Source organism: Dipodomys spectabilis, unplaced genomic scaffold (assembly GCF_019054845.1).
Source record: "Dipodomys spectabilis isolate Male_0828 unplaced genomic scaffold, ASM1905484v1 ptg000147l, whole genome shotgun sequence".
NCBI lineage: Eukaryota > Metazoa > Chordata > Mammalia > Rodentia > Heteromyidae > Dipodomys > Dipodomys spectabilis.
Window position 1 is genome coordinate 17,043,923 of NW_024870824.1, and position 27,776 is coordinate 17,071,698.

Sequence of the window (27,776 nt, forward strand, 5' to 3'; positions counted from 1 at the left end):
CATTATTACAGAAATATCCAGGAACGTGAAATCCATTTACGAAATACACAGAAGTTTGGCTATAAAAAGGCATGCGGTCCAAGTAGAAGTGTACCTAAAGGTGGCTTCCCTTTGCTCTCCAAACAGCCTCTGTTTCCCTCTCCCTCAGGATGAGGCTGGAATTCTCCAGGGATGCTGAGGCTGGGTGGGCAGGGTTAATGCTGGAGGTGAACTTTGCCATAGGGGTGTGGCATCGAGGGGGCGGTGGAACTCCCACACAGTGCTGTGGGAGGGGTTCGGTCCTCAAGTCCATCCCTGCTCCTTTGTGGTGGACCAGCCCAGGGCGGGAGAAGGTCAGGAGGTAGCAGTTCAATGCAGCAGCTTCTAGCAGCCTCGGCTCCTCTCTCATCTTCTCCCGCAGGGAGGCTGGGATCAGGGATTTGTGGGGGGGTCTTCGGGGCTTTTCCAGGGACCCCAGAAGAAGAGAGATCTGAGAGGGACCCTGGCCACATGCTTCTCATTCTCCCCCAATCTGGTGAACACACAGTTGGGGTGTTCTCATCAACAACCAAGACCAGGCCAGACAACAGCAGTGAGTGGAATTTGGGGGGTCCCTGGCCCCCCTCCACACTGGTGGGGAAGGAACAGGATTGAAAGGCAAGATGTGTGTGTATGGTTGTGTGTGGGGGGGGGGGGGGGGGTGGAGGGAATCTGGCCATTTGCTCCGAAGTTGGGATGGCTGTTTTGTGGACAAGCAGGTTTTCTCAATGCAGATGCACAGCTGACAATGGTCGGGTGACAGGAGGGGAGAATTCCAGCAAAATCCAAGAGAGGGAACCAGCAATCACATTCCACCGACAAAAGTGCGTCTCTTCCGCACAGCAGCGCAGTAACCCAGGCCTGGTCCTTCAACTGTAAGACATGGGGCATGCTTGGCATCAGCCCGGGGGCCCCCGCCCGCCCCGCCCGCCCCTGCCTGGCCTGCGGCCCCCAGGCCCCTCCCTGGCACGGCCCCCGCCCGTCCACTGCAGCCTTCCCATGTGCCCCGTGGGGTCAGGGCGGGCAGGAGGGACTCTTACTGGGGCAGGACCGAGGGCGCCCCGGATCTGTGGAAGTGGACGATCTGCCATTTGCCATCCCGGCGGTGCCAGACGCGGGTCTCCTCCGACTGCGCCGTGCGCGGGATGCCGCCCGCGTCCAGGTACTGCGTGATGCGGATGTAGGCGATACAGGCCGACTCGTCACCCATCAGGTGGATGTGGGGGTTCAGGATGGTGGTGTGCACAGGCTTGCTGTTCCGGGACCACACTGGAGGCGGGTGGGAGGGGCAGAGGAGATAGAGTTGGGGGGGGGGGGGGTTCCCAAAGGGAGCTCCTCACACGAGACTCAGCTACCTGGGAGCCAAGGTAGAACTGCTGGTAATGGGGACATGAAGTCCCAGCTGAGCCACAATGGATATTTCAGACAGGCCCAGCCTTTCACACTTTAAAATCAAAGCCTCTTAGACGGATATAAATATGGGGCCAAGATGCGTATAGTCCCCGGGTGGACTAGGTGTGTCTCAAACCCAGATCCCAGGTAAACAAGGAGGCAGGCCTGGCTCTAAGATGTTAGACTATTCATTCCCTGTCTCCCTATGATGCGGAGGGTGGTGAAGAGAACTCCTTGCCCCAGCTAAAGGATGTCCTGCCCACAGCTTCTGCCTGGACTTAGCAATTACGCAAATAAATGAGACCCATTCCACTTGGTTTCTCAAGCAAATCTGGGCATCAGAGTCTTAATGTGAGCATTCTTCATTTTTTTTTTGCTAGGAAGATGACTCAAATGTAACACATCCTTAAGCGCACATGAGACGTGGGTAGTTCAGACATGGCCCAGGGCCCCTGCCTCACCTGTCAACTCTACTGTGACAGACCAGATGCTAGAAACCTGGGGAATATTAGAACAATAGGCATAGGACCATTAGCTTTTAGGATGGTGTTTGTGCTCATGGAGTGAGAGGGAAGTTCATAGATCTTGTAACCAGGACAGAACTGATCAAATTCCCTGAAACTGCTCCCATTATATAAACAATGAATCTTCCCTTTTTATTATTAATTCTATTTTAACCGTGGTTCCAGAAACCCAATCATCAAGATAGAAAACAAAAGCACAGGAGACAACAAATGACCTAGGCAGGTAAGAGTTAGACTTCTTATCTCTAACTGGAACTGAAACCTTCCCTTTAAGTGTCTGATCCCGTAGATAACTTACTTAAAGTGCAGGTCTGACCTCCACCCTTCCCTTCCTCAACCCCCTGATTCTGATGTGAGCCACTTATTACCTGAAAAAAGTCAAATATATGTTTTTATCCTCTGGACTGAAGAAGGCATCCAGTAATATACATTCTAATATTTGAGTCATGCTATTCCCCGGCTTGGGATAAGCAATCAAAATCCTAAGTCTTAGACAAACAGGATAACAGGCTTAGAATTCTGGGCAGTCAGACTTGTAGAATGTTGACCTTTCATGCCAAAGGCTTGGGAGTAACCTTGGAGGTCAAAGGTCACCAAGTAGCCCTCCTATAAAATGCAAGGAGACTTTCATAACTGTCCCTGATAGCAAACAGGGCTGGAGACACACAAGTCCACCTATTTCAATGCATCTGTTTAGCTAGATCTGGAAACTGAGGCCCAGAGAAGACATCTGACTTGGCTTATTTAAGTTGTGTCCATTTTCTGAAAGAAATGCAATGAAACCTAAAAGAAGTCGTGGTCTTGGTGGAACTGGAGTAGGGCATCCCACAGCAGTCAGAAGAAACAACCAGCTTAGCATTGCATGGGAGCATGGGCCTCACTGGGTATTGTTAAGGGCTGGAATCCTCTGGGATGCCACATCAATTCCATGGCTCTCTACAAGATGAGTGGCTTTCAGGGTCCACCCTCAAGGACAGGGCAGAAGATGGGTGGGGTCAGGCCCTCTGAAGAAGTGGCAGCTGGGAAGAAATGCTCTGTTCAGAGTGAGCGCTTCCTCTGGGTCTTGTCTCCTGCCTTGGAGGTGACTAGGGAGTCCAGGAGCCAGTGCTAGAATGGGGTCACTACCTGAGGCAGGCTGTGTGTGTGTGGGGGGGGGGGGTGGTGGTCTGTGTTTAGTGCTTGTGGTCATCTATATCTTTGGAGTTGAGCTTTAGCCTGTGTTTAGTGCTTGTGGTCATCTATAGCTTTGGAGTTGAGCTTTGACCTGATGCTTGGGGTGAAGGGGATTGGAGGGTTTATTGGAGGGTTTAAACTGGAAAACCAGTTCCCCCTCTCCCAGAGGGCAGAGGCAGCCATAGTGACCTGCAGGTGGTCTCTGTGTGTGAGAATTCAATCACCATTGCTAGTTATAGTGAATCAGTTTGATTCCTTAAGAACTTATAGCTTTTTTTTTTTTTTTTAATATTCACAGCCTTTCTTAAAAAAAATTGGGAGTTCCCTGGAGTCTCTGTACCATATACAGTTAAGCCAGAGAGGTGCAGATCAAGTGTAGGGTGTTAGTCCCTAGGGCGCTTGCCCCAGTGGGGACAGCCTGGGTGGGTCACCCCCACAACTGAAGGGTGTGGGAGTGCGTTAGGGCCGGGTTCTGCCACTGGCTGTCTGGATTCTTTTGGACAAGTCACATCCTCTCTCTGAGCCTCAGTTTCCCTTCTGAGTGACAGAGTCAAACTGGATCTTCAGTCACAGAGGTACCACCTTCATTATTTTCACCATACAAGTGCCACCTGAAGTTCTGTTATGAAAATATGTCCCTAATTGACTCATTCTACTAATAATTTAATGCTAACTGTAAAAGAAAAGTTTCTAAGTCAGGTGCTGGTGGCTCATACCTGTAATCCTAGCTACTCAGGAGGCAAAGATCTGAGAAGCAAGGTTCAAAGCCAGCCCAGGCAGGAAACTCTATGAGACTCTTATCTCCAATAAACTGTAACAGTGCTGGAAGTGGAGCTGTGGCTTAACTAGTAGAGCACTAGCCTACCACTTAGGACAGTGCCCAAGCCCTGAGTTCAAGCCCCAGAACTGGCGCACACACACACACAAAAGAAAACTTTCTAATGCAATCACTTATGGACACAGAATGAAAAGTTAATAATAAGTGTAGAAAATAAAGTGATATAATCTTTGGGACGTTGATTAAGAGAGAAATTAGAAAGTGTGGACACTCAACTTGCCCTTTCCTTTTAATGAGGTCAGAGTATTCAAAGAGAATTAAACTGGAGTAGCTCTCTCACTGTGTGAGCCTATGTTGGAAGTGGTGTCAGTATCACCTGAAATCATGGTACGTAGCCCAGTTGTGTGTGCCCTTCATCTGTGGGTCCTGCCTATACCTCTCAGCTCCTTCCTCCAAATCCTAAGTGAATTCTAGCCAGTGTACCTTGGCCTGAGTGAGACACAGACAGGCAAAAGGCACTCTCTATTAGGCCGAGCCTTGACACCCTGTCAGCCCTTGGTTACAAAGCTACTGAGGTCTCTCCTGCAGAGGAGAGACACAGGAAGGACAGACATGCAAAACAGAGATCTAGACACACAGCAGGGGCACCGCAGAGTGAACTTGCTGTCCCATGCTTTCCCAAACTGCCCGCCTATGTAAGGAAGTGTGTAACAACCCAGGAGCCAGCTAGTGACCTGCTGGGCAGATGGGGATGGTCCAGGCATCCAGATGACTTCAGTTTGTGGTGTGAGCCAGTAGGAAGGCTCCATTGTCTATAAAAAGAGAGTAAGAGCCAGATGTGGTGGCCTTCTCCTGTAATCACAGCACTCATAAGTCGAAAGCAGGAGGTTCGTGAGTTTGAACCTGGAAGAAATGATCAGATCTATCCCCGGTCTCGGGGGGACCCACCTGCCTGCCCTGCCTCAGCCTCCGTCTCAGGAGGCGCTGTGGAAGCCTGGTTGGCAGCTGATGAGCCAGAGTTAAAAGAAGGAACCAAGAAGGTACCAACCCCTGTGCACATGGGATCTTCCTCTTCATTGGCTCCTGAGCTGCCCCTGGGACTTGCCCGTCACTCTGCTGTGCCATTGGCAGGACATGGAACAGAGAGCAGACAACAGGTACCCAGAGAGAAGGGGTTGCTCACGGTTTTCAAAATAGAATCGATGGAAGTCCAGGCCCTCCACCAGGTTGCCCAGGGCCTCGGGTTCGAAAGCCGTCATTCCCGGGTCACACATCTTCCTGGGGGAAAGGAAGCCAGAGGAAAGACAGGACTGGGTGGCTTGTAACTGTACCCATGGAGGGTGAGCCCACGAGAGAGAACAGTCAGGCCTGCCTCAAGGAAGGAGGAGGTTGGTGGGGAAAAAGCTTTGCACCCTGTCAAGTACAGGATGATGCTGACTTGCTGGTGCCAGCTAGATCCAGAAGCACAGGTTCAGGACCTGGTTCTGCCACTTCCTGTTTATGAGATCCTAAGTATGCGGTTTCATCTCTTGAAGCAAGAGTGCCAGGCCTGGGCATGTGGGATCATATGTGCAGTACAGGTGCCTGCAGGGATGAGCGGAAGCCTGCTCTCTAAGCTATCTTGTGTCTTGACTCAAGGCAGTGGCTCCAGAGGAGTGTTTCGGGGATGGAGCTACCTTTTTCCTTTCCATAAGAATCTCTTCTATTCCCCAAGCCAGGTGAGTACCTAGAGGGATGACTGTGACAGGCAGGCAGGAGAAGGAAGCAAATTATTTCCCCAAGGCTAGATTTACTGGGTTGTTTGTGTCCCAGGCAATGAAGCCAGGGACAGGAAATGCCTCTGGACAGGCCAAGCCCTCGACCAAGAGTGGAACTGGAGTCACCTCAAAGAGGTTGTCAAGCTCAGCAACATCTGAGCTGGACAAAAGCTTTACAGGGTGGCCCCATGCAACTTGCTTCTCTACTCAGGACCCCAAATTCTACAGATGTATTACGCCAAGGATTAGGGGCTGTGCTCAAGTGAATTGGGGGGTATTCAGGACCATTTCTAATCCAGACTCCTCTAAAGGTGTGGGGTGTGAGTGCTGACAGGCAGAGGGCGGAGCCTCCCTGTAGAAACTCTGTTTGCTGTCTCCTAAAGTTTAGGGTCTCAGAACTATCTGCTCTAATTGAGTCGTATCTATGGTAAACTCAGGGCTCTGTGAGAGGAAGGGGCTTTTTCATAGATTCAAGGGCTGGGCTCTAGGGTACCATGAGCCTGAGAGATCGTAGCCAGGGTAAGAACCTACAGCAGGCTACAATTTCTGAGGAAGTAGCATTATAGAGGTGGGAGAGGTCCTCAGAAATGACACAGGTGGCTTAGGCCCACCTCAGTTTCTCTGGCTCCCTGACTGCTTTTTCAAAGCTATCAGCAGGGCTGGGAAGGTGGCTCAGTGATAGAGCGCTTGCCTTGCATGCATGAGGCCCTGGGTTCGATTCCTCAGCACCACATAAGCAGAAAAAAGACCGGAAGTGGCACTGTGGCTCAAGTGGAAGAGCGCTAGCTTTGAGCTGAAGAGCTGAGGGACAGTGCTCAGGCCCAGAGTTCAGGCCCCATGACCAGACCCCCCCAAAAAAACAAAAACTAATCAAAGCCATCAGCAGGATACATCCCAACTTAGCTTTGCTAGGACTCCCATGCTTTTATGCCACACCCCAGCACACATCTGTGCACACTCCTGGTGCACACAGTCATGACCGTGCACACACATGTACAAGTGCATGCACCCACATTTGCATAGGACATGCCAACCTCAGGGTTACACGTGCATCTTCCAAGGGCCTTGCTCCTCTCAAGAGAACCAGTGAATCTCTAGGCTTTGCCATCTACAGTAGCTAAAACCCTCCCATGGCTAGAATGCACGGGGCCTACCAAGCTTTTGGGAGGCAGACTGCAGATCTTGACACAAGCAAAAACCAGGAAGCTGCTGCCCCAGAGCCCTGCCTCCCTGGCCATCTTACCTTAACCCAACAAGTAAGGGTCCCTCTAGCCTGTGTCTACCAAGCTGCATAGATGGGATCATGAGGCCCAGGTCTTGTCAGGACTGGCCCACATGCCAAGGCCTAAAACCAGAATAATGCCTTCTCCCTGGGGCCTAATGACCGCCCGCTTCTAGGCCAAACCAGAAAGGGTGATGAGTGATCACCAGGGGGCGCTGCAGCCAAGCCGGTGGAACACAGCACCGCGAGCGGGCACAGGTGTAGGAGAGAAGTCTCCAACTACCAACTTCATTTTTCTGCTATTTACACGCCAGTTGCCTTACTCCTCCGAGGACTTAAGGTACTGATTTGAGATACTTTTTCTCCTGATTTCTCACTGAAACTACAACTGCTCCTGTGCCCAGCTGAGCTCTGAAGCTGGAGGAGGTGCAGGGTGAGACCCAGGTCCACTAGGCAGGCCCGAGGAGCGACCTGTCTGTCTCCCCTCCTTCCCATACTGGGATAGGAAGGAATCAAAGTTGAGTTGAGGGTCCTCCAGGGATTGAGCTGCGAGGGGGAACAGGAGGGGAGAACTGGATCTGAAGAACAGTTGTGAGCAGAAAGCTCGATAGAAGCACAAAGTCTGAGCTCAGAACAGAAATGTGACTTTAGTCTTATTCACAGCGCATGCAGAGCCAGTTACACAAGGGTCAGCAAAGAAGACCCCCAAAGTTAGCCATCAGTACCCCCTGAACGCCATTCAGACAGAACATGCAGAATGAGCCCAGCCGACTCACGTGTAGGACTCAAAATCTCCATTGCTTATGGCTTCAATCAGCTGCTCTGTCACTTTTATAATTTCCTGTTTCCGCACTGCAAAGCAGGGAAGGGGACACAGAAATAATGGTAATAATAGTATATAAGGAAGCGTTGACTATTGTTTCCCAAGTCCTTGTCGTGCAGGCAGACTCTGCTGGGCCTGAGACCTCATGGGGGTGATATCATTCAGCCCTGCCTTATCCCTGCCAGCTGGATATTATTGCCCTCGAGTCACAGAAGAAACTGAGGCCCAGAAGAGTAAATGCAGATGGCAGGTCCCTCCGCTACCAAGGGCAGCAGCTCAGCTCCAGCTTTTACCTCCAAGACCTGGGTGGAGCGTAGGGCTTGATTCTAAGCAATACCTCCCTGCCACCTTGCTTTGCCATGTGAATCCCAGCAGCGTCACCGGAGACCCAATCACCAGCTATGAGCCAAGTTCCCCATGACCAAACCTGGGGCCACTGAGGGAAGTCTTGGGGCTTTCTCACCCCAGGGCCTGGGGGAGCATTTTGCTCAATTTGAGTGTCTACAGGATTCAGACACTGAGCTATCTAATCTAAGCCAATCGAATCCTAGAACACTAGGATGAACAAATCCCAGTTGCTCTCCTCTGGCTACCCCAGAAACACCCCAGGCAGTCGGTCTCTCTGGTAGACAGCTAGACATAAGTCTCCTTATTAGACACATGATGTTCTGGGCCTCAGTTCGGAGTCTGTGTTATGGACACACTATCACCTTATACTCATTCAGTAGCAGAAAAAACAAAACAGGCTTCGGTCCCAAAGAAACCTTCTCCTAAATCCCAGGCTAGGTCCTTTCAAGCTTTGCAGCTGTGAGGATGTGATGAACTCAAAGCATCTGTCCCTAACCCTGGCACATAGTAGGGACACACAGTAGGTACACTGCCACTTGCTCCTGCCTCTCTCCAGGGTTGCCTTCTGAAAGGCCCCTGTGAGTCAGGCTTGGGCAGCGGGCTCCCATGTCACACCCAAGGTGACCCAGACTCAGTGATAACACTTGTAGCCAGGTGTCCTGGCTCCCAGCAAAGCCCAATAGTAGCCTGTCTCCGTTTCTCCAGGGCAAACTCTCTTTCTCTCCTCCGTAGGCTCCAGCTCAACCTCAAACTCAGACCCTCAGTGGCCCAGCACTGTGCAGAAAGTGGGCTCTGGAAAGTCCTCAGCAGCTCGGATACCAAGGGCAGCTTCAGTGCTGACTTCCCTGCCAGCTGCCCATGCTGCCCCCCCCAACACACACACACACACACACACACACACACACACACACACACACACACACACACACACACTCATACACACACACGATGTCATCTGAGACCCTGGAGGCTAGAGAATCAGAGGTCTTCTGGGATAGAAGTACACTTTGAGGCCAGGGAGCTACACTCCTTACCAAACTACTGGGGAAACTGAGGCTCCGTGAGGGGTTGTGACTGCAGGGACATTGGGCATGCATGTGCAGAGATCTGGCTCCAGGGCCATGGCCTGCTGACTCTCATAACACTAACTCTACACACTTGCTTGGCACATGCTTGGCTCTTCCTCCACTCCATATGAGGCTGGGCTGGGGCTTCCCAGGAGCCTGTACTAGGCCTGGTCCCCTCAGGCCTTCCTGACTGAATGAGTGAGGGTATATGTTTAGTCTCTGGAGAAGGGAAACCTCACAACGCATCTCAGTGAGTGCACTGGAGGTGACAGAAGCCACCCTACCTCTACAGGAGCCAGCAAGTCCATTGTATTCTTCCCACACAAGGGCCCACCAGCCTGCAGCACACACAGGTGCTTGCTGGACTGGGCAGAGGCCATCAGTGCTGACCACCACGGGGAACGGACAGTTCCATAGAGCTGGAGAGCCAGCAGAGTACTCAAGGGCCTAGGTTCTGTGGCCCCATGCTTTGGGCAAGGGAATTGCCCTGTCCCTTAGTTTACCCCCATGTATAATGGAGATATGAATAGCAACAAGCTTCTGGAACTGTTCTGAGAGCTAAGTTCAGAATGTATCCACCCATTTCTCTGAATGATGCCAGACACTTTGTGAACAGAGCTGCCACTCTTGTCATCTGCAGTCCCACAGTGGAAGCTCATCCTGAGCACAGGCCTGAGTCACTAGCCACAGCAGGTTCGAATCCCAGCAGCCCAGGTCTCATTAGACCATAGTTGCTGTGTGTGTCTCTGCCTCCCTCCTAGTTGAGACCTGTCCCTCCTAGCTATCATCTGGTCTTCCTTTGGATCTCTGGGGTTCTGGTATCTCGCCGTAGCCTCTGCCCTCCCTCTAACCAGATTTCTTAGGACTCAGGGACTCTGAATGTGGGCTGCCACCTGCCCATCCAGGACCCTGAGTGGTCTGGATAGCTCTTAGATAACAGGAACTGAGTAGTGTGTAATGTCCCCTCCTTGAATACTTGACCTCATGAACATTGCCTAAGGCACTGCCCGACACGACTCTGCCTCCACCAGTTGAACACCAGTAAGGAGGAATGCACCTGCTTTTCTTCTGTGGGCCCAAAGGTTGGAGGCCTAGTGCTTCATAGACCTGAAGTCCACTCTGGTCTGGGCTCTTTCTACCCAGCTATGGGCAGGGTTCGCTTGTCCACTAGCTGCTTGCTTGGTGACCACCGATGACATTTCTCCTCAACAGGCATTGCTCGGACAATCTGGGAGTGTTTTTTCTAATGGATGGGATAGCTTAGCTCCATCCCTGCCCCCAGCAAGAGGTTAACACACTCTTCTGAGATAGCACAGGTCACAGAAGCTGAGGTAGGACCCGCACTCCTAGCCGTTATTTCCAGAAGTATCTCTGTCCAGCGTCTGAGGGGGCTCTTCAGGTTGGAGGAAGGATGGAATTCATATAGAGCAAATCAGGAGGAGGCAGGGAAGTGGGGAGGAAAGCCTGGCAGAGGCCCAGAGGCCTGGCACCAACGTCATGTCCCTTCCTTTCCATAAGGAAAGTTGTTCCCTGAAGGACGACAGTTCTGATCTGTCTGAGTCCACCCGGACGTTGTTCACACTTAGCAAGAAGGCTTAACAAAATGAACACCAGAAAAGGCTGCTTGGGGAAATTTCTCTAAGCCCAGGAGTCTGCAGGAGACTCTGGGCATTTTACATGTGGGGAAACTGAAGCACAGAACAAGGTCCCAGTTCTGTGATAAATAGCCCCTATGTGCCCTTCCTCCTCTCTAAGAGAGACAGAGGAGAACTAAACTCCAAGACACTCTTCTGGTATCATCTCTATGAAGCCAAGGACAAAGATGGCACCCAGGCTTCTCAAGGGTACAGTGGAACCTTACCCCAGCGGATGGTGTCTCTGACAGCTCTTATTTTACATGAGCAGTGCATACACATCGATTCCAAATACGTCTCTGTTTAATATATAAATATCTGTCTTAAAATAGTTGGAGTAAAATTGATGCTCCAAGGAAATGTCATGATGCTTCTTGTCATTCAACTACAAACTCCATTGTGAGGGGAAAAAATTAAGATTTCCTTTTAGACAGTTACCACGTGCCAAATGCTGTGCATGTGCATTATACACAGCCTTACATTACATCTGCACTGGAATCTCTGAGGTTGGCACTACTATAGTCAGCTCTTACTATTAAGGAAACTGAAGCTCAGAGAGGTTGAGTAAGTTGTCCAGCAAATGAACTCCAGTGGGGAGGTACACTCTGGGGTCACCCCCACCATTTCTGTCTGCTCTGAGGCTTATGCAGTCACCACAGAATCCCAGAGCCTATCTTCTCATCACTGGGGCCGAGAGTCTCAGCTATGAGGAATGGCTTTAGAACCCACAGGCCTGTGGGTCTTGAGGGGCAGGGCTGAGGGTGTGATTGGACCAGGCCTATTGGACCTGGGCTGGTGGCTGGCAGTTCTTAGGAGATGCATTGGTAAAGGTGGACGTGGCTGTCACATTGCCTGGCTATGATGTTTATTTCCACCATTCCACAAGTCAAGAATGGCTGGAAGGGACCTGTGCAGGCTGGGGCCTGTCTCCCAGGCTGCTGGACATCAGGAGGCCAGCATGACTGTTGGAATCACCTGAAAGCTCAAACCGCAGTTATGCAAAAATACAGTGATGTGATAGTGATGTGATACAATGTTCTTTCCTCCATCCAACCCAAGGCCTCACGGAAGCTAGGCAATGCTCTACCGGAGTCACAGCCCAGCCCCACTGCATTGTTTTCCAGGAAAAAATATCTAAACTCCTGACAAGTCTCTCATCTGGTATAGCTGAATTCTCTCCAGGCTGATGTCTTTTTCTTTATTTCAGAAGTACTCCAATTATCTCTGGCCTCCTCCATCAGCATGCAAACCCTTGAATCTTCTCATCTCCCTGTCCCTAGATGCAAGTAGAGCTGAGTAAAGCCAGGCATCAGTGGCTCACAGTTGTAATCCAAGCTACTCAGGAGGCTGAAATCTTAGAATCCCAATTCAAAGCCAGCCTGGGCAGAAAAGTCCATAAGACTCTTATCTCCAGTGAATCACCAACAAGCTGGAAGTAGACCTGTGACTCAAGTGGTGGAATGCCAGTCATGAGCAAAAAAGCTCAGGGACAGTGCTCAGGCCCTGACTTCTGGCCCCATTACCCGCATATGGTCCCACATACACAAAGTAGGGCAGGACAAAGAGAAGATACCAGGCTAGTGCCTGGTACAAGCAGAACATCAGGACACTGCTAGCTGTGAGGCAGAAGAGCACTGTGCTCCACTGACATGCTCCCTGGGACTGCCCATACCCTCTCGAGGTGTCCTCTGACCTCTGTCCTCAGCTGGATAATGGAGCTTAGCACAGTGTGTACTGTGGAGTTGTTGTAAAGATGTGTATGTCAGTCTAGATGAAGCACTGGGAAAGAGCTTAGCAAGTATCTCGAAATTGTAGTCCTGGTGTCTGATCTTGCTATTTCTTCTTGTATAGTCACCTACCTTCCCTTCCTTCCTTCTTCCCTCCCCACTTTCCTCCCTCCATCCTTCCCTCCCTTTCTCTCTCTTCCTCTTCCTCCATTTCTCCTTCTCCCTTTCTCCCTCTCTCTCCCTCCCCCAGCTCTTTGTCTCTGTCTGTCTGTCTGTCTGTCTGTCTGTCCCCCCCCCCCCTCATTTTGAGTCATAGCCTTGCCTGGCTTTGAGCTAAAGATTCTCCTGCCTCCACTTCCTGAGTGCTGGGATGACAAGTTAGCACCAACATGCCCAGCTCATCTGAGCGCTTTCAAGGACTGCTAGCTACAATAACATGAAGATTTTTTTTTTTGGTTGGTTTGATTGGTCTTCTGTTGGTTTTTGTTTCCTGTACTCTGACCAAGGAAACTTTCTCAATTCTTCATTCTCTCTCTTCCTTTATTCTTATTACCTTATTTCACTTGTAAATTAACTCGCTTGTAAAAGCTCACTTAAAAATTCACTTTAAAATACAACCTTAAGCACACACAAAATATAGTTTAAAAAAAAAAAAAAACTTCAAAGGGCTGGGATGTAGCTCAGTGATAAAATACTTGCCTAGCAAGAGCCATGTCCTGGGTTCAATCCTCAAACAAAACCCCACAAAAACCAGTTTTAAAAAAAAAACCAACAATCTCAAAAACACATATTTTAAAAGAAACATTCATGCCACTACTATATACTTATGGCTTGAATCTGGTCATGTTTTTCCTCAACAATATTACTACTTCATCTACAATAAAGTCAACCTCTAATTCTGACATAAGAAAACTCTACCTGGGCACTTCCAGGGTCATGGCACCCATATAAAAGAACCCCACAGTGTGCCCTGTTTGTCAGGAGCACACAGTGAGGCTGTGCAGAGGGGAATAAGCTGACGGGAGAGCTTCCCCTGGGGGGTCCACCCAGCAGGCACCCAGCAGGAAGTCTGGGGATCCAGACGAGGAAGGCGAAGACCTTCCCTACCTTTGGTGTCTTCATCCTCAATGGTAGTGTTAGTGCTCTCTGAAGATTCCTGCCAAAGAGAAGCGGACAGTGGTGAGGTGCGTGGGCAAGTGGGGCAGGGCAAGGCCCATCAGGGCGCCCCAGCTGCCCGATGGGATGCGCCATCCACGTCTGCACGCCTAGCAGGCTCTGCCGTCCAGATGCTTCCTGCAAACCCTGCCAGACCTTCCAGCCTGAGGGGGCCAGCAAAGCCAGTGGCTGGGATGGGGTGGAGATTCCTGGCCTTTCTGAGAGGGCTGAGAGGGGGTACTTGGTTTTTGTTTTTCCCCATTCAAGGGGCAAGGAGGGGATATGGAGGAGCCGAGAGACACCATGGTGGCCACAGAATGGGGGAAGGAATACACACACTGGCAGAGAGGAAGACAGAGAGCGGGGGGTCCAGTGTGAGAGAGGGTGGGCTTTTCAGAGGGGAGGAAATCCACACAACGGATTCAGACAGCCATGGAGCCAGAAGAACAGGGACATGGACCACTGGGCCACCCGTGGCACCCTAGACAGAGGTAGGGCACGGCTCCTCTTCCAGGGTGGCCTGCACAATGAAAGAAGGGAGGCCTGGGTGGCACATGCGGCTTTGGCCAAACCAAGCCCCACGCTGGCCACAGTCAGCACAAACCAAGCCCTAATGAGCCCTAGAGCAGAGGTCAGGGGAGAAGCAAGAGGCCAGAGGCTGGACGTGGGGTCGGACTCAAGTGCACCTTCAGACCTGAGGGAAACATCAGGACTGCTGTCGCCTTGCTGCTCTGGGCTGTAGAGTTAGAGGTGTCAACAGAAACACACCAACAACACACACACACACACACACACACACAACACACACATGTTGTCACACAAGGCACACGTACCAAGCACTCCCTGAACACACTCTTCCCCGCCCCAGGTTCCCATGCCACCTGCAAGAGGGAGGCAGGAGCAAGGGAGCAGGGGCCAAGGCCCAGGGGCCGAAGCCCAGCATTTACCGGCGTGTGGGAGACGGCAGACACTCACCATTAACTGAACGCTGGAACTGGACTTTCTTTTCTGGAAAAACAAGGAGAAGAGATGGGACAGGAAAAGACACAGCGTGAAAACGGCAGGGAGCAGAGGAACGACAGCAGGGAGGTTTGGAAGGAGGATGGGCCTCGGGGTCATCCTCGGTGGTCCTTGGCCATCCACAGAAGGAGTCAGGGCCACCAGCCACAGCTGGCCTGGCAGGACCAGGCCTCAACTTCTGCCTTCTTGTGTACAGCTACCTGAGCCTGCTGATCTAATGGTCAAGTTCAAGGCCAGCCTTGCCTTGGCTCAGGGATGCCCACCACACCTCATTCAGTGGAGGAGATGGTTCTGGCGCTTGGATGCCAGCTGCCCGAGGCCTCTAGAATCCAATGCTTTGAGGGATAAAAGGGTATCAGGTCTGAAGGTGAGGGCCAAATGCCTCATTCTAGGCTCCCCAGGAATCCTGCTGACAGGACCCTACTCCTCAGTGAGTATGGTGATCATTTGGGAAACTTGTTTTTCTTTGTTAGTTTTGTTTTGCCTCTGTGTGTGGTGCTGGAGATTGAACCCAGGGCCTTGCACATGCTAGGCAAGCTCTCTACCCCTGAGCTACATTCCAGCCTTAGGCAGCTTGTCAAAAATGTACAGGCCCAGGTCTCAGAGAAACCCTTCCAAGGAGGAGTTTGACAACTGTGTCTGAGGTGGGAGTTAGACACCTCCACTTTCAACATTATCCTCTACTCCAAGGGGTGTCAGGGTGTCCTCCCAGTGGCCTTCTTCATAAAGACCATCCTATTTGGCTCCTTTATACTGATAGAGAAACTGAAGCACGGCCAGACGTAAGGCTGAGTTCAGACACTGAGTCTTGTGGCCCTGCCCATTGGCCTATTCTAGCATCCTCTGAACTTGCTGTGCAGCCAGAAGGGTAGAGGACAAATGTAGACTGCCTTCTCCTTCTACATAGCACTCAGAGTGCACAGTCTTTTTTGTTTTATCCAGCACTAAGGTTTACACTTGGGGGCAGAGGGCTCTTTCTTAGTTTTCTTTCACAAGGCTGTACCTCTTGAGCCACATCTCTACTTTCTGGCTTTTAATTGGATATAAGACTCTCTCTGATGTGTCTGCCTGGGCTGTCTTTGAATCAAGATTTTAACATCTGTTTCATTACTAGCTAGGATTAAAGGCATGAGCCACTGGAGCCTGGCTTAGTACTCAAGAGTCTTGAAGACTCACACTCACTGAAGACTGCAGCTTGAGAATGGTGCATTGGGAAATGAGAAACTGAGGCCCAGAGACAGCTAGCAGCCTGCCCTAGCTCTCACAGCAAGCCAAGGTTATCACTGAGTCTTGCAGAAAGCCCTAAGTGCAGGAATCTCTCTGCCTGGGTCTGATCCTTCTTCAAAGGCTTGTTCTCTCCTGCATGCCCTTATATCTGAGAGGTCAGGAAGCTTCTGGGGGCTACTTCATGGGGTGGGGGTGGGGTAAAGACTTGAGCTGCCCCTGGGTAGGCCTGTGCCCTTGGAAGCACTGCATAGTCTTTGAGGGTCTCAGGTCTAATGCTGGGCTTTCTAATTCCATAATGTCATAAGCCTCTGTGTACTCGACTAACTCCATGCCCTCTGTCCATGGCCTGTATGGGTATGGCTGCACCTCTTACCAGGCAGTGCCATAGGGTACATAAGCACCCAGGCCCTACATCTTCCTGGCTGACTAGGCCACATGACTTCATAACTAATAGCTAGCCTAGGCTCTCCTCTCACCTCCCCTCCTCTCCCTTCTCCTCTCCCCTCTTCTCCTCTCCTCACTGGTTGGAGTTGAGCCAGGCTCTGGGTGCTGGGAAAGGGGGCCAGGCCACTGAGCTCAGCTGTCAGCAGAAACCTGAGGAGCCACACGGGGGCCAGGAAGTTCCAGGCGGGACACGAAGAGGAAACACAGAGCAGAGACTGCATCAGATCTGGACGCACAGTGACAGGATGGGACATGGGGAGAGAGGTCACGACGGCACGGATGGGACATCAACAGGGGCAGTGAGTGGGGTAAGGGGTGGGAGCGGTGGGCCCCTCCTTGTAGAAGCCACAGCCAATGGAGGCCAGGCCAGGGCTTTGCTTCTGAACCACTGACAATTCCACCTCCTCCGCATTTGGGGGTTTCATTGGAGGAGTGACTTCTCTAGAACCCCATGCAGACGTGGGGTTCGAAGGTGTGCAAGGATGGTTAAACCTGGGTGTGGGCACCATCAGCCTTGGAAAGTCATTGAAGGTCTGTGAAGCACAGGGGAGTCTCCTCCGTAACTCCACCCAATAACGAGGCAACCACGCTATCCCACAAAGATGGATGGCTTGTCTCTGAGGACTGGGTTGTTAAATGAGAACTGAGAGCACCAATTTTCCCTTCAGCTCTGTGTGAGTGTGTGTGTGTGAGTGTGTGTGTGTGTGTGTGTGAGAGAGAGAGAGAGAGAGAGAGAGAGAGAGAGATAATGTGCTCTGTCAGAAGCCTCTAGGAAGTCCCCTCTTACCAGCCCTCATCCACAGCTGCTTTGCTCTCAGGATGCAGACAATAGGACCAGACCTGGTGTTCAGACTCAAACCCATGACTTCTTGACTTGTGGAAACATGACTGTCACCTTCCCCCGACTCTGCTCTGTTCCCTGCTAGTAAAATAGTGGTGTAGGCAGGGCCTAGGGCCAGGTCCATGGAGGGACTCTGCCAGCTGACCTTCTCTGTCCATTCCATGAGAAGGAAGGAAGCTGAGCTACAAAAAGATGACTGGGCCAGGAACGGCCTTTCGGTTTCTTCATCCATACCCTAGAAGTCACCCAGGGGCTGTCCTGAATGACACTTTGTCCAGCTGTGACAGCAGAGCCCCTGTGCTCCATCTGGGCTCACCTCACCTCACCTGCAGCTGTCCTAAAACCTCCTATCTCTTCCCATGAAGATCAAGACTTAGATCTATGTCCCCAGCCCCCGCCCAGGGGAGGCCCCACACTCGCTTGGTGACTCCTCAGCAGCCTTTGCCAGGGCCCCATTCTGCCAGGCAGACTGGCACAACCCCTCTCCCACCCCTTGACTGGCACCACAGCCCACCAGTGCCTGCGGCTTCTGCCATCATGTAACTCGAATTGAAGCCAAGAAGACCACCATCCTAGGGGATCAACACCCTGACTCAGTATCTACTTCCAGGTCAGAGAGGGCCTAGCTGCTCCAAACAGGTCTCTCCCATGCTGCGCATGGCTGTTCCCCGTCGGCATTGGGAGGAAGACGCAGCTAGGCATGCCAAAAGAGCAGGTGGGCCACGGCTTCACTCTAGAGTTCACAACCACATGTGGATCAAGTGCATGGTGACCTTATAAACTAGGGTGGCTTTTCTACCTGTGTTTTCCAAATGGTTTCTTGAGCAATTTTGCTTTCCAGAGAAGCTTTACAGAAAAGTCTCATGTGTAAAACATCACCACCTGCTGAGAATGTATCACACAGTAGCAGAGTGTTAAGCTCAAAATGCCCATTATCCCAGATAATCCTCACAGATAGCCGAAGGAGGTGGGAACACTTGGAACCTCATTGCAGAAAAGAGGAAGGGCAGGCTCAGGGAGTTTAAACGACCTGCTGCTGGTGGACTTGTCCCATCGTCTTACCCACCGATGCTGGCACTGTGAAACCAACCTCTCTGGTTGAGATGGGTGTAAGAAGCCCAGATCTTGTAAACTGGCCTGCCTTCCTTTCCCTCCTTCATTCCTTCCTTCCTTCCTTCCTTTGTTCTTCCTTTGCTCCTTCCTTCCTACCTTCCTTCCTTCCTTCCTTGTACTGGGGTTTGAACCCAGGGCCTCATGCTCGGCCTGGTGTACTACCCCTAGAGCCACACCTGCAGCCCAGGTTTTGCTGGTTATTTTGGAGATGGAGTCTGACTAGGCTTTCTTTAAACCTTGATCTTCTGGATCTCAGGCTCGTGAGCAGCTAAGATTCCAGGGGGGAGCCAGTGATACCCAGTAGGACCTCCCCAGATCCCATTCCACCACATCTGCTGTTTTATTTTCTAATAGCCAAATAATTATGCATAATCACATGTCACTCAATGACAGGGGCACATCTTGCGAGCTGTGAGTAAGTGACTTTGTAATTATGCAAATGTTGTAGGGTATCCTCAAATAAACTTAGTTCTTACAGCCTGCTACACACCTAGGGATAAAGTATAACCTATTGCTCCAAGGCTACAAACACAAACATATACATTGCTGTGCCAAATGTTATAGGCAATATAACACATGGCTAGAAATTGTGTACCTAAACATATCTCAAGATAGATATAGTAGAAAAGAAACAGTAGAGACTATAGTGGTCATATATGCCTGTAATCTCAGCACTTGGAAACTTGAAGCAGGAGGATTAGGTGTTCAAGGCCAGCCTATGCTATGTAACAAAACAATAACTTCACAAAAAATATATATAGAAAAAATACTAGGAAATATGCAGCAGGGTGTGGTGGCTCATGGCTGTAATCTAAACTACTCAGGAGGTTTCCATAGAGAAGATCACAGAAAGTACTGAAGAGACAAACTGGGCATGGTAACATGGGTCTGTCATCCCTGGTATGGTGGGAAGAGTAAATAGGAGGATCATGGTTCAGCAGACCTAGGCAAAAAGCAAGACCATGCCCAAGTAACCAAAACCAAGAGGGTTGGAGGCATAACTCAAGAAGAAGAGCACCTGCCCAGCAATCACAAGACCATGAGTTCAAACCCTAGCTATCACAACAAAATTTTTTTTAAAACTTTAGGAAATACAAAATTTCTAACTCTATCATAATCTAAGGGAATTCTATTGTATATAGTTTGTCCCTAGTAGAAACATTACAAGGCACATAACTGCATCTTTCAAGAACAATAAGATGGGATTTTTGTTGTTTTTGCTTGTTTTTAAAGCCTGAGTCTTAGAAATGATCACAAGTCCACATCTGGCCCTAGGGGAAACTCAAACAGAAGGAAACAAAGTGCAGAGGTAAGGCCAATCCTAACTTTGACCATCTAGCCCAGACCTCCTCCAGGTAACCCCTGACACATTAAAGCTGAAGACCTGAAAACCATAAATGCCACCATAAACAAAGCCATGCAGAACTACCAGCACACCTAGGTGCCTACATTCTTACAGCATCTCATACTGCTCCATGTCTTGGGCCCAGCCCAGCCCTGGGTCCTGGCCAGGTATTCTCTGAGCCCATAACAAAGCAGGGTCGCCAGAGATGAGAACCTATAAGGCAACTGAGTATGAAGGGAGCGTGCAGAGAGTGGGGACCAGGCTCCCAAGAGAGCAGAGGGAAAAGAGAGAAAAGATGGAAGGAGAGGTCAGCAGGGCATGGAAGAGAGCAGCTCAGGCATCAGGGCACAGGGGATAGGTCCAGTGAGGGAAGGGGATCCTTGGCACTGAGTCAGTCAGTGGGTCTTGGTGGGAAAAGAAGACTTGTGGATCCCATTGTCAGAGGGAATGGCTGGCCATCTTCCATGGGCCTTCTGAGTTAGACTAGTGCATGTAGCAGGGCAGCCCAAGCCAGCCCATTCACAACTGGCAGAGATCTCCCTTTGTGACCATTTCTGTCCCTCCTTGCATTCTCTTGTTCACAGACCTCCAGCCCTGAAGAGCATCCCATCCCCCCAAACCCAAAAGCAAAAAAAACCACCACCAGCTGGGTGCTGGTGGCTCATGCTACTCAGGAGGCTGAGATCTGAGGATCACGGTTCAAAGCCATCCCAGGCAGGAACATCCCTGTGAGACTCTTATCTCCAATTAACCACCAGAAAACCGGAAGTGGCGCTATGGCTCAAGTGGTAGAGTGCTAGCCTTGAGCTGAAGAGCTGAGGGACAGCGCCCAGGCCCAGAGTTCAAGACCCACAATCAAAAACAACAACAACAACAAAACCTCTTTCTGATCTGTCCTAATCCTTGTGCTTATTCCAACCCAGGCCACCAGCTCTTCCCTCCCTCCTGCAAAGACACCCCCTACCCCCCGATTTGCTCCCACCAGCAAGACCAGAACCTGACTATAGATATGACTGTGTCTTTCCAGAACACCATGAGAAAGGCCTGAACCTGAAAAGCCATTCCCTGTGGCTGAGTAGAGACCCTGCCTAGATAGGCCTGCCAGGCTCTCAGTGGACTTACCTTCACACCGTCATTCTTCTTGTTCCCTCCACTCTTCCCTCCTGTGGAGGAGAGAAAGTAGAGGGTTAGCAACACCAGGCAGGGCACCAGGGCCCATAGGGCCAGAAAGAGCAGCATCCACAAGTATCCGGCAAGGAGCTAAAGAGTGGACGATGTAGGAACAGAGCTGGCTCAGCAGCTTGGGGGAGACTTCCTCCTCCTGCTGCTCCTGCTGCTGCGGTTGCTGCTTCTCCTCCTCCTCCCTCCTCAGCAGAAGGGGACTGCCTGTGTCCCACTGGTAGCCCTGGGATCCCCAGTTCCCAACAATTTCAAATACAATTCTCTGGCTTCATGGGTGGAGGCTGTATCCAGCCCGTCCTGAGACGGCGGGATCACTGCCTCAGCCTGGGGACTCCCTCTGGATGGTAGTCACCGCTGAGGCCTGCTGCCCGGCTGGGGGCTGGACGCTCCCCCCTAACATGCCCGCCCTCCCTGGTCTTCTCTAATTTTAGCCCCATGCTGCCTCAGAGGTCATGTGTCAGTCCTGCCTACTCACTCTAGACAGCTGCAGGCTGCATTTTGCTGGTGACAAGAAGCAGATGCCCCCCACTGGGGCCCACCCCTGTCTAATTCCCAGCCCCTGCCTTTCTCCTCAGAGGCAATCTCAGACTCAGTCGGCCTCACACTGGGGCTGCCTATATTCCTGGTGGTGAAGAGCAACAACAGCTTCTTCCTTCCCCCTTCCTTCCCTCCCTCCCCTCCCCCTCTCTCCCCGAAAGGCCTTCCACCTCCACCTCTGTCATATCCCTTTCCTCCCTCCTCATTTCCTGGCTGGAGAGCCCTGGCAGTGGGCATCAGCCAGGAAGTGACATGAATGTCCAGCCTTGTCCTGACTGGCATCTAGCTTCTTCAGACCTTAAGCACTACCTTAAATGAGGCAGGACTCCAGGAAATGCTTAGCACAGCACTGAGCCTATGTATACAGTTGGTGCTCAGTAAGCCACACCCATGATTAGCTTTCTCCAGGCAATCCTGAGCATGTGAGCTAGGGAGTGGGGTTGAGGATGCCAATGTCCCAGGGACTCTCAGGGATGGTCTCGTAGCTGGTCCTGCTCTCAAGCTCCCCTGCCCCTCTCCCCCCACCTTCCCACCTATGACCCCTCAAGACTCATCCTTGTTTCCCACTTACAAACCAAGCTATGGAAGGCTGCTCTGTGACCCATGTCTGGGAAGAGTGTCTGTCCCCTGAAGGCTTTGCGAGTTGGGCCAAGATGAAGAGGAGGAGGCAGGGGATTCTTGCCCATGTACCTGAAGGAGAGTGTGCATCCAGTATGCCCAGATTCTGGTTTCTAAGAGATCACAGAAACCTCAGGCTTTCTATGAGATTTTGCAGGGCTTAAAAACTCATTCCAAACCAGGCGCCAGTGGCTCATGCCTATAATTCTAACTTCTCAGGAAGCTGAAATATGAGGATCATAGTTCAAAGCCAGCCCCAGCAGGAAAGTCCATGAGATTTTGATCTCCAATTATCTACCAAAAAGTCAGAAGTGGAGCTGTGGTTCAAGTGATAGAGCACTAGCCTTAAACAGAAAGGCTCAGGGACAGTGCCTAGACCCCCAGTTCAAGCCCTAGGACTAGCACTAAAAAAAAAAAATCCAAATTTTTTGTCATTGTCTTTCTCCCTCCTCCCCCCCATGCTGAAGATCAAAAACAGGGTCAATGGGGCTGGGAAGGTGGCTCAGTGGTAGAGCGCTTGCCTTGCATGCCTGAGGCCCTGGGTTCGATTCCTCAGCACCACATAAGCAAAAAGAAAAAAGCCGGAAGTGGTACTGTGGCTCAAGTGGTAGAGCGCTAGCCTTGAGCTGAAGAGCTGAGGGACAGCGCCCAGGCCCAGAGTTCAGGCCCTACAACCGGACCCAAACAAACAAACAAACAAAAAGCAAAACAAAACCAGGGTCAAATCTTAAATAATCTTAAATAGCCATTATCTATCTATCTATCTATCTATCTATCTATCTATCTATCTATCTATCTATCTATCTATCTATTTATCTATCTATCTGTCAATAGCCATGGCTGTACAAAGCACAGTTAGAGATAGGGTGTAAACCATGGGGCCTATGCTATGACTAGACTAGCATGCTTCAGAGCGTTGCCATTGTTTTTGTTATTGTTGTTGTTTAAAAGACTCTGACTGTCTGGGATGGGAGGCTCAGCTTTCAACTTAACAAACGGCAGGACCTTGTCTAGGGAGAGCCTGATGCTGAGCCATGGCCTTCCCTCCTGGCTGGTCACACGGGCAACATGGTCCCTCTAGTGGAAGCCAGGCCTATGCCCTACTTAGAGCTGACCTCTGGCCACACTCAAGGCAGGCAAGCCTCTGTGCTGGCCCAGAGCTAGCCCCTCGGGCGAGTTTTGTCATATCTGTGGTCTATATCTGTTCTGCTGCCCTATCCATGCCCAGGGTTCCCCTAGAGACAGGCCTCAGGCGGTGCCAGCCTGGCACCAGCCTATGTGCCACAAGGAACTGCTTGCTAATCTCTTCTTCTTCTCTCTTTGGGGCCACCTGGTAAGATACTTGGGTTCTCCCTGCCTTGACCAGCCTGCACTGGACACAGGCCTGAGAGGCTCCTGCTGCTCTCCTTGTTGGCTCAATCTGGTTATGACCAGATTGTTTGTCAGAGCAATGCTAAAGGCAAGCTCTGCCTCTCTCTAGTCCTGTGAGCTGGGGTGAGTCAGAAAGCACCTCCTTGAGCTTCTGCTTCCTCGTCTGGAAAAGAGAGATGACACCAGCCCCTACTGCCTTGTCTTTGAGGTCACAGAGCAGAAGCTTGAGGGCAGCTGGGCACAGGGCTCTTGTGATGGTGGGATGTTGCTGTGTTCCCTCAGCCTAGCTCCATGTCCGCTGACTTTCTGTAAGCCTTCCCTCGGACTGGCCCAGCCAGAGAACCCCAGGATCTCCAGATAGACGGCTAATGAGGTCTTGGTTTGCTGACCTTTGAGTTCTTCTTCTTGGCTTTGTGGCAGGTGATTAAGACCCAGTCATGTCACCATCTGCAGACCCCATTCTGGGGTCACCCAGCTACTCAATAGGACAATGATCCAAGTAGACTAATGTGGGGCTCCAGGCCCACTACCTACCAGAGAAGTTCCTGGTGGCCAGCATGGTGGTGAGGATGGCTCCCTGCAATGCATAAGAGGAGGGCCGGGAAGGAGGTGGCCATGAGGAGGAGAAGAGAGAGATGAACAGGAGGGGCATGGAGAAGGACAGGTAGACAAAGACAAAGCCTCTGCCCCTTCCCCCTCATTTATCCTCCTTTCCCCCACCCCAGCAGCCCAGACTCACTTCCCCCTTCCTGGAGAAGCCAGCTTTGTCTCGCATAGCTCTTGGAACAGGGCCATCCAGGGCATGGATATTAATAGGTCCAATAGTCTGTCCGGCTAAATCTGTTGGACTTGTGGCCAGTGGGGAACCTCGAAAGGCCTTGGAAGCTTCTTGCTTAGGCAAGTATGGCAGGCCATGAGTCCCTCTACTGGGCTGAGAGTACCTCGCTCCAAGACCAGCACATCCTCCATGGCCCCTGAGCTCAGACCTGGAGGATTCACCATGGGGAGAAACCTCTCTCCACAAGGCTCTGGGGGGCACAGCTCTCCTGATCCTGACACTCTCTGATTTGGACCTGCATCCAAGTCAGACACTGTCTTAATCCAGTTGTCTGTGATGTTAAGAGTCCCTGAGTCCCACATGGCTCCCGTGATGTGTTGGAGCACTGTGCAGTTCTCCTAGCTTTGTGCCAGCCATCACTCCCTGGCTGTGTCCCTGTTCTCAGTCCTCATTCAAAGCCTGGGTGAGGAAGTTCCCAGAGAGCCAGGACTTCTACATCTGTCCTCTAGAGTGCTTTCAGGATGTGTGATGGCTTGCCTGTTACAGGAGGTGCTGTCCCCACCCCATGCACTCACAGAACTTGCTGACAGAGGTAGCTCAGGGCCACATGGATCCCACAGTAGCTTTCTCAAGATGACAACCATTCTCTGAGTGACTTGACCATTCTCAGCATGTAGCACCTTGGCCCTCTGATCCCACTGTGGTCTCCCCAGTCATATTTTGCCTGCATAAGCTTCCTCCAGCCACCAGGAACCACTTGTGATCCCAAGGGCTGTGCAAGCCTTCACTCCGTTTGGAGCATCTTCCTAATCTGACTCTACAGTGGGCTAATACCTGCTTGTCCTTCATGATCAGCTTAAATACCACTGGCTCCAGAAAGGCCTCTTGGTATTCTTCCTGAGTCCTTCCACCTGGGAGTGCCACTGTGCTCTGGCATTCTTCCCTCGGTGAGGCACAGCACTCACCAGTGGCCCGAAGTATCCTGGTGTCTTCTCCACCCAGCACAGATGGGGTGTGGACGGGATCTAAGCCACTGCTCACTCCTCAAAGCCCAGCCCCACCAGCCAGCATGCAGTAACGGTCAAGACATGCTTGTTGAATCCGTGAGGAAAGAATGAGTGGGCCTGGTGGGAGGAGGGAAGGGGAGTGTGTCAAAGGACGATGGCCCAGTACCTTCAGCTTCCTCCTGGCATTGAACTTCTTCAGGCAGTCCACGGTCTCCTGTCTGTGCATACAGGAGGCCACAGTGGACCGGTGCTAGAGGAAGAGAAGGAAGTCTGAGATGAAGGCAGAAGGGATGCTGTGGCTGCCTGAGGTTCCCCAGGGTTGGGGGGGGGGGCATGGTTAGTAGAGATGTGGCTGGGTAACTTTTGCTCTAGGGGGTGGTGCCGGGTGCTTGAAGTCCTGGCATTGAGACAGTCAGTGCCCGTGTCACCCCTTGTTCTGATTCCAGCCCAGGGTCTTACCCATTTCTACATCATCTCCAAGGACTAGGAGGGCCAGAGAGTTTTGGATTAAGCCTCCCGAGCCCCACATGGGGGCTGTGAGGCCAGAAGCAGGAGAAGTCTCTGAGGGTCCTGGGTTCTGAAGCTCACCGATATCCAGGGGTGCTTGAGGGCCTCAGCGGCTGTGATGCGCTTGGATGGGTTGATGGTCAACATCTTATTAATCAGATCCTTGGCTTCTGGAGTAACGGTGTCCCATTCCGGTGATGGAAACTGGAAGGGGCAGAGGGGCCAGGTTTGCCCAGCCTGCCCCAGGCCACCCCTGCGATCCCTCAGCCCCTGACTGGCAGGGGAGCAGTCAGGGGCCCTGCTGCCTAACCACTCATGCTTCCACAACCACAGCCTGGAACTCTCGTGGACCAGGGAATGGAACAGGGCCGCTGACCCTAGGACAGCCCAGAACATGGCCAATGGGAAAGGAGACCCAGCTCTGTCTTTCTGAGGCTAGGGCTTGTCAAGAGAGCAGGGCAGGGAGCCACAGTCTACACTAAGCCTGGGTTCAAGTCCAGCTTCCCTCTTCTAATCTGTGAGATCTGGGAAAAGTCATGTGAGCTCCTGAGCCATCCCTAGGGGCATTGTGAGGCTAAAATGCCATCTGAATCACCTGACACTTCAATGCCAGATACCCACTTTGCAGAAAAGCGGCACAGCCTAGTAGTCAGAAGCATGCTCACTAAGAGCCAGACTGCTGGGGGTTCAAATCCCAGTTCTATGTCTTGGCTATGTGATTGGGGCAGTGATTTCTCCTTTCTGTGCCTTAACTTCCCTATCTATAAAATGAGGTCATAACAGTTACATGATATCACAGATTGGGCTACGGATTAAATGTATAAGCAAAGTAAAACACTCAGAAGAGCACTGCAGAAGTACTAGTTACATTAGTATTGTTATAGATGAGAGAGAAAAACTCTGGCCAGTCCTCATTTCTTACCCCACATTGGGGTTGCTTCAGCCTTTTAGGGCCCCATGGGAGAAATGCCCAAACTTGGAGCCCCAAGCCACTTGGAGCCCTAGCCCTCTCATGGTCATCACCTGGCCCTGGTCAGCTTTTCCGCTTCTCTGGGATTCATCCTCTGTCCCCGAACTAGAGAGTGGCAGAGGGATCTAAGTGGGCTGGGAAGGCAGAAGGGGAGTCCTGGACTCTCTGGACCTCGCTGTGTGCTGGCATTCCCTGGGGAGGAGCAGCAGAGGGAGGAGGGGGCTGGAGAGGGGAGTGGCACTCACATCATAGGCACCGGCTTTTATCTGCTGGTACAGGCGGTGCTGATCCTCATCCCAGAAAGGGGGGTACCCAACCAGCAGAATGTACAGGATGACCCCTGGAGAGAGGACCAAGACCATTTTAAACCTTTTGTGGGGCGGAAAGATAGGAGAGGGATGATGGCAGTGGAAAAGAGAGAGGGAGCCCGGGGAGCAAACGGGCCTTCAGAGGGACTCACCGCAGGCCCACAGGTCCACTGGCTTCCCGTATGGGTCCTTCCTCAGCACTTCTGGGGAGAGGTATCCAGGAGTCCCTGCGAACCCTGCTCCCCAGACACACACACAGGCAGACACACACACAGAGGTTGGCACGTGAGTAATCTGGAGCAAGATCCTGCCGGGAGAGGGGATGAGGATTGCCCTGGAGCTGGAAAACAGCCCCTGCCTCCCCCCCCCCCCAACCCCCAGTCGCAATTGTACCATCAAACCTCAGCAAAACCTCTGAACCCAATGTGATTGATAAGTACACGGCATGCTTGCCCTGGTTCCCCTCTCCAGAGCTCACAGCCAGACAGCAGGAATCAGTCACCGAGCTGATTCCTTCCCACTGTCGCTAGACCTCTCTCACAACCCTCCCAGCAGCCACTGCTAACCACTTGCTGATGGCCGGATGTGCAGTTCCTTGTCAGCTCTGTGCGGAGAGCTGAGCCTTTAGCCTACCACACTTCTGGGTGGGAGCTGCCTGTGAGCTGTCTGCAGGCTTGGTCTCCATTCTAACTTTGCCCCTAGGTCCCTTGGGTGGTTTCTTTACCTTCCAGGCCTCAGTTTCCTCATCTGTCAGATACTTCCCCAGGATTGAGAGGATTAGTTGGAATGAAGGACACACAAAACACATAAATAAGTAGCCTTAGTATTTAATTCCTAGTTGTTGAGTGTGTGTGCTAAGCACCGAGCTGGGCTCTTTCTGCTCTTGTTCT

At 51.6% G+C, this 27,776-nt stretch overlaps 1 protein-coding gene across 2 annotated transcripts in view; it reads right to left on the reverse strand.

Annotated features, from left to right (window-relative positions):
- Positions 1–733: 733 nt before the first annotated feature.
- The window catches only part of Camk2a (calcium/calmodulin dependent protein kinase II alpha), a 65,219-nt gene continuing 38,176 nt past the window's right edge, over positions 734–27,776 (reverse strand). Inside the window, exons 8-19 of one of the 2 annotated variants that reach the window (XM_042692040.1) lie at positions 27,039–27,122; positions 26,824–26,918; positions 25,690–25,812; positions 25,268–25,351; positions 23,851–23,893; positions 20,731–20,771; positions 14,594–14,626; positions 13,571–13,619; positions 7,641–7,716; positions 5,069–5,163; positions 1,059–1,287; positions 734–891 (exon numbers count right to left, since the gene is read on the reverse strand). In XM_042692040.1, the coding sequence (XP_042547974.1) occupies positions 888–891; positions 1,059–1,287; positions 5,069–5,163; positions 7,641–7,716; positions 13,571–13,619; positions 14,594–14,626; positions 20,731–20,771; positions 23,851–23,893; positions 25,268–25,351; positions 25,690–25,812; positions 26,824–26,918; positions 27,039–27,122 (956 nt within the window). In that variant the 3' untranslated portion in view covers positions 734–887. The remainder of the gene's footprint in view (positions 892–1,058; positions 1,288–5,068; positions 5,164–7,640; positions 7,717–13,570; positions 13,620–14,593; positions 14,627–20,730; positions 20,772–23,850; positions 23,894–25,267; positions 25,352–25,689; positions 25,813–26,823; positions 26,919–27,038; positions 27,123–27,776) is intronic. The other variant, XM_042692041.1, reaches the window with a different exon arrangement.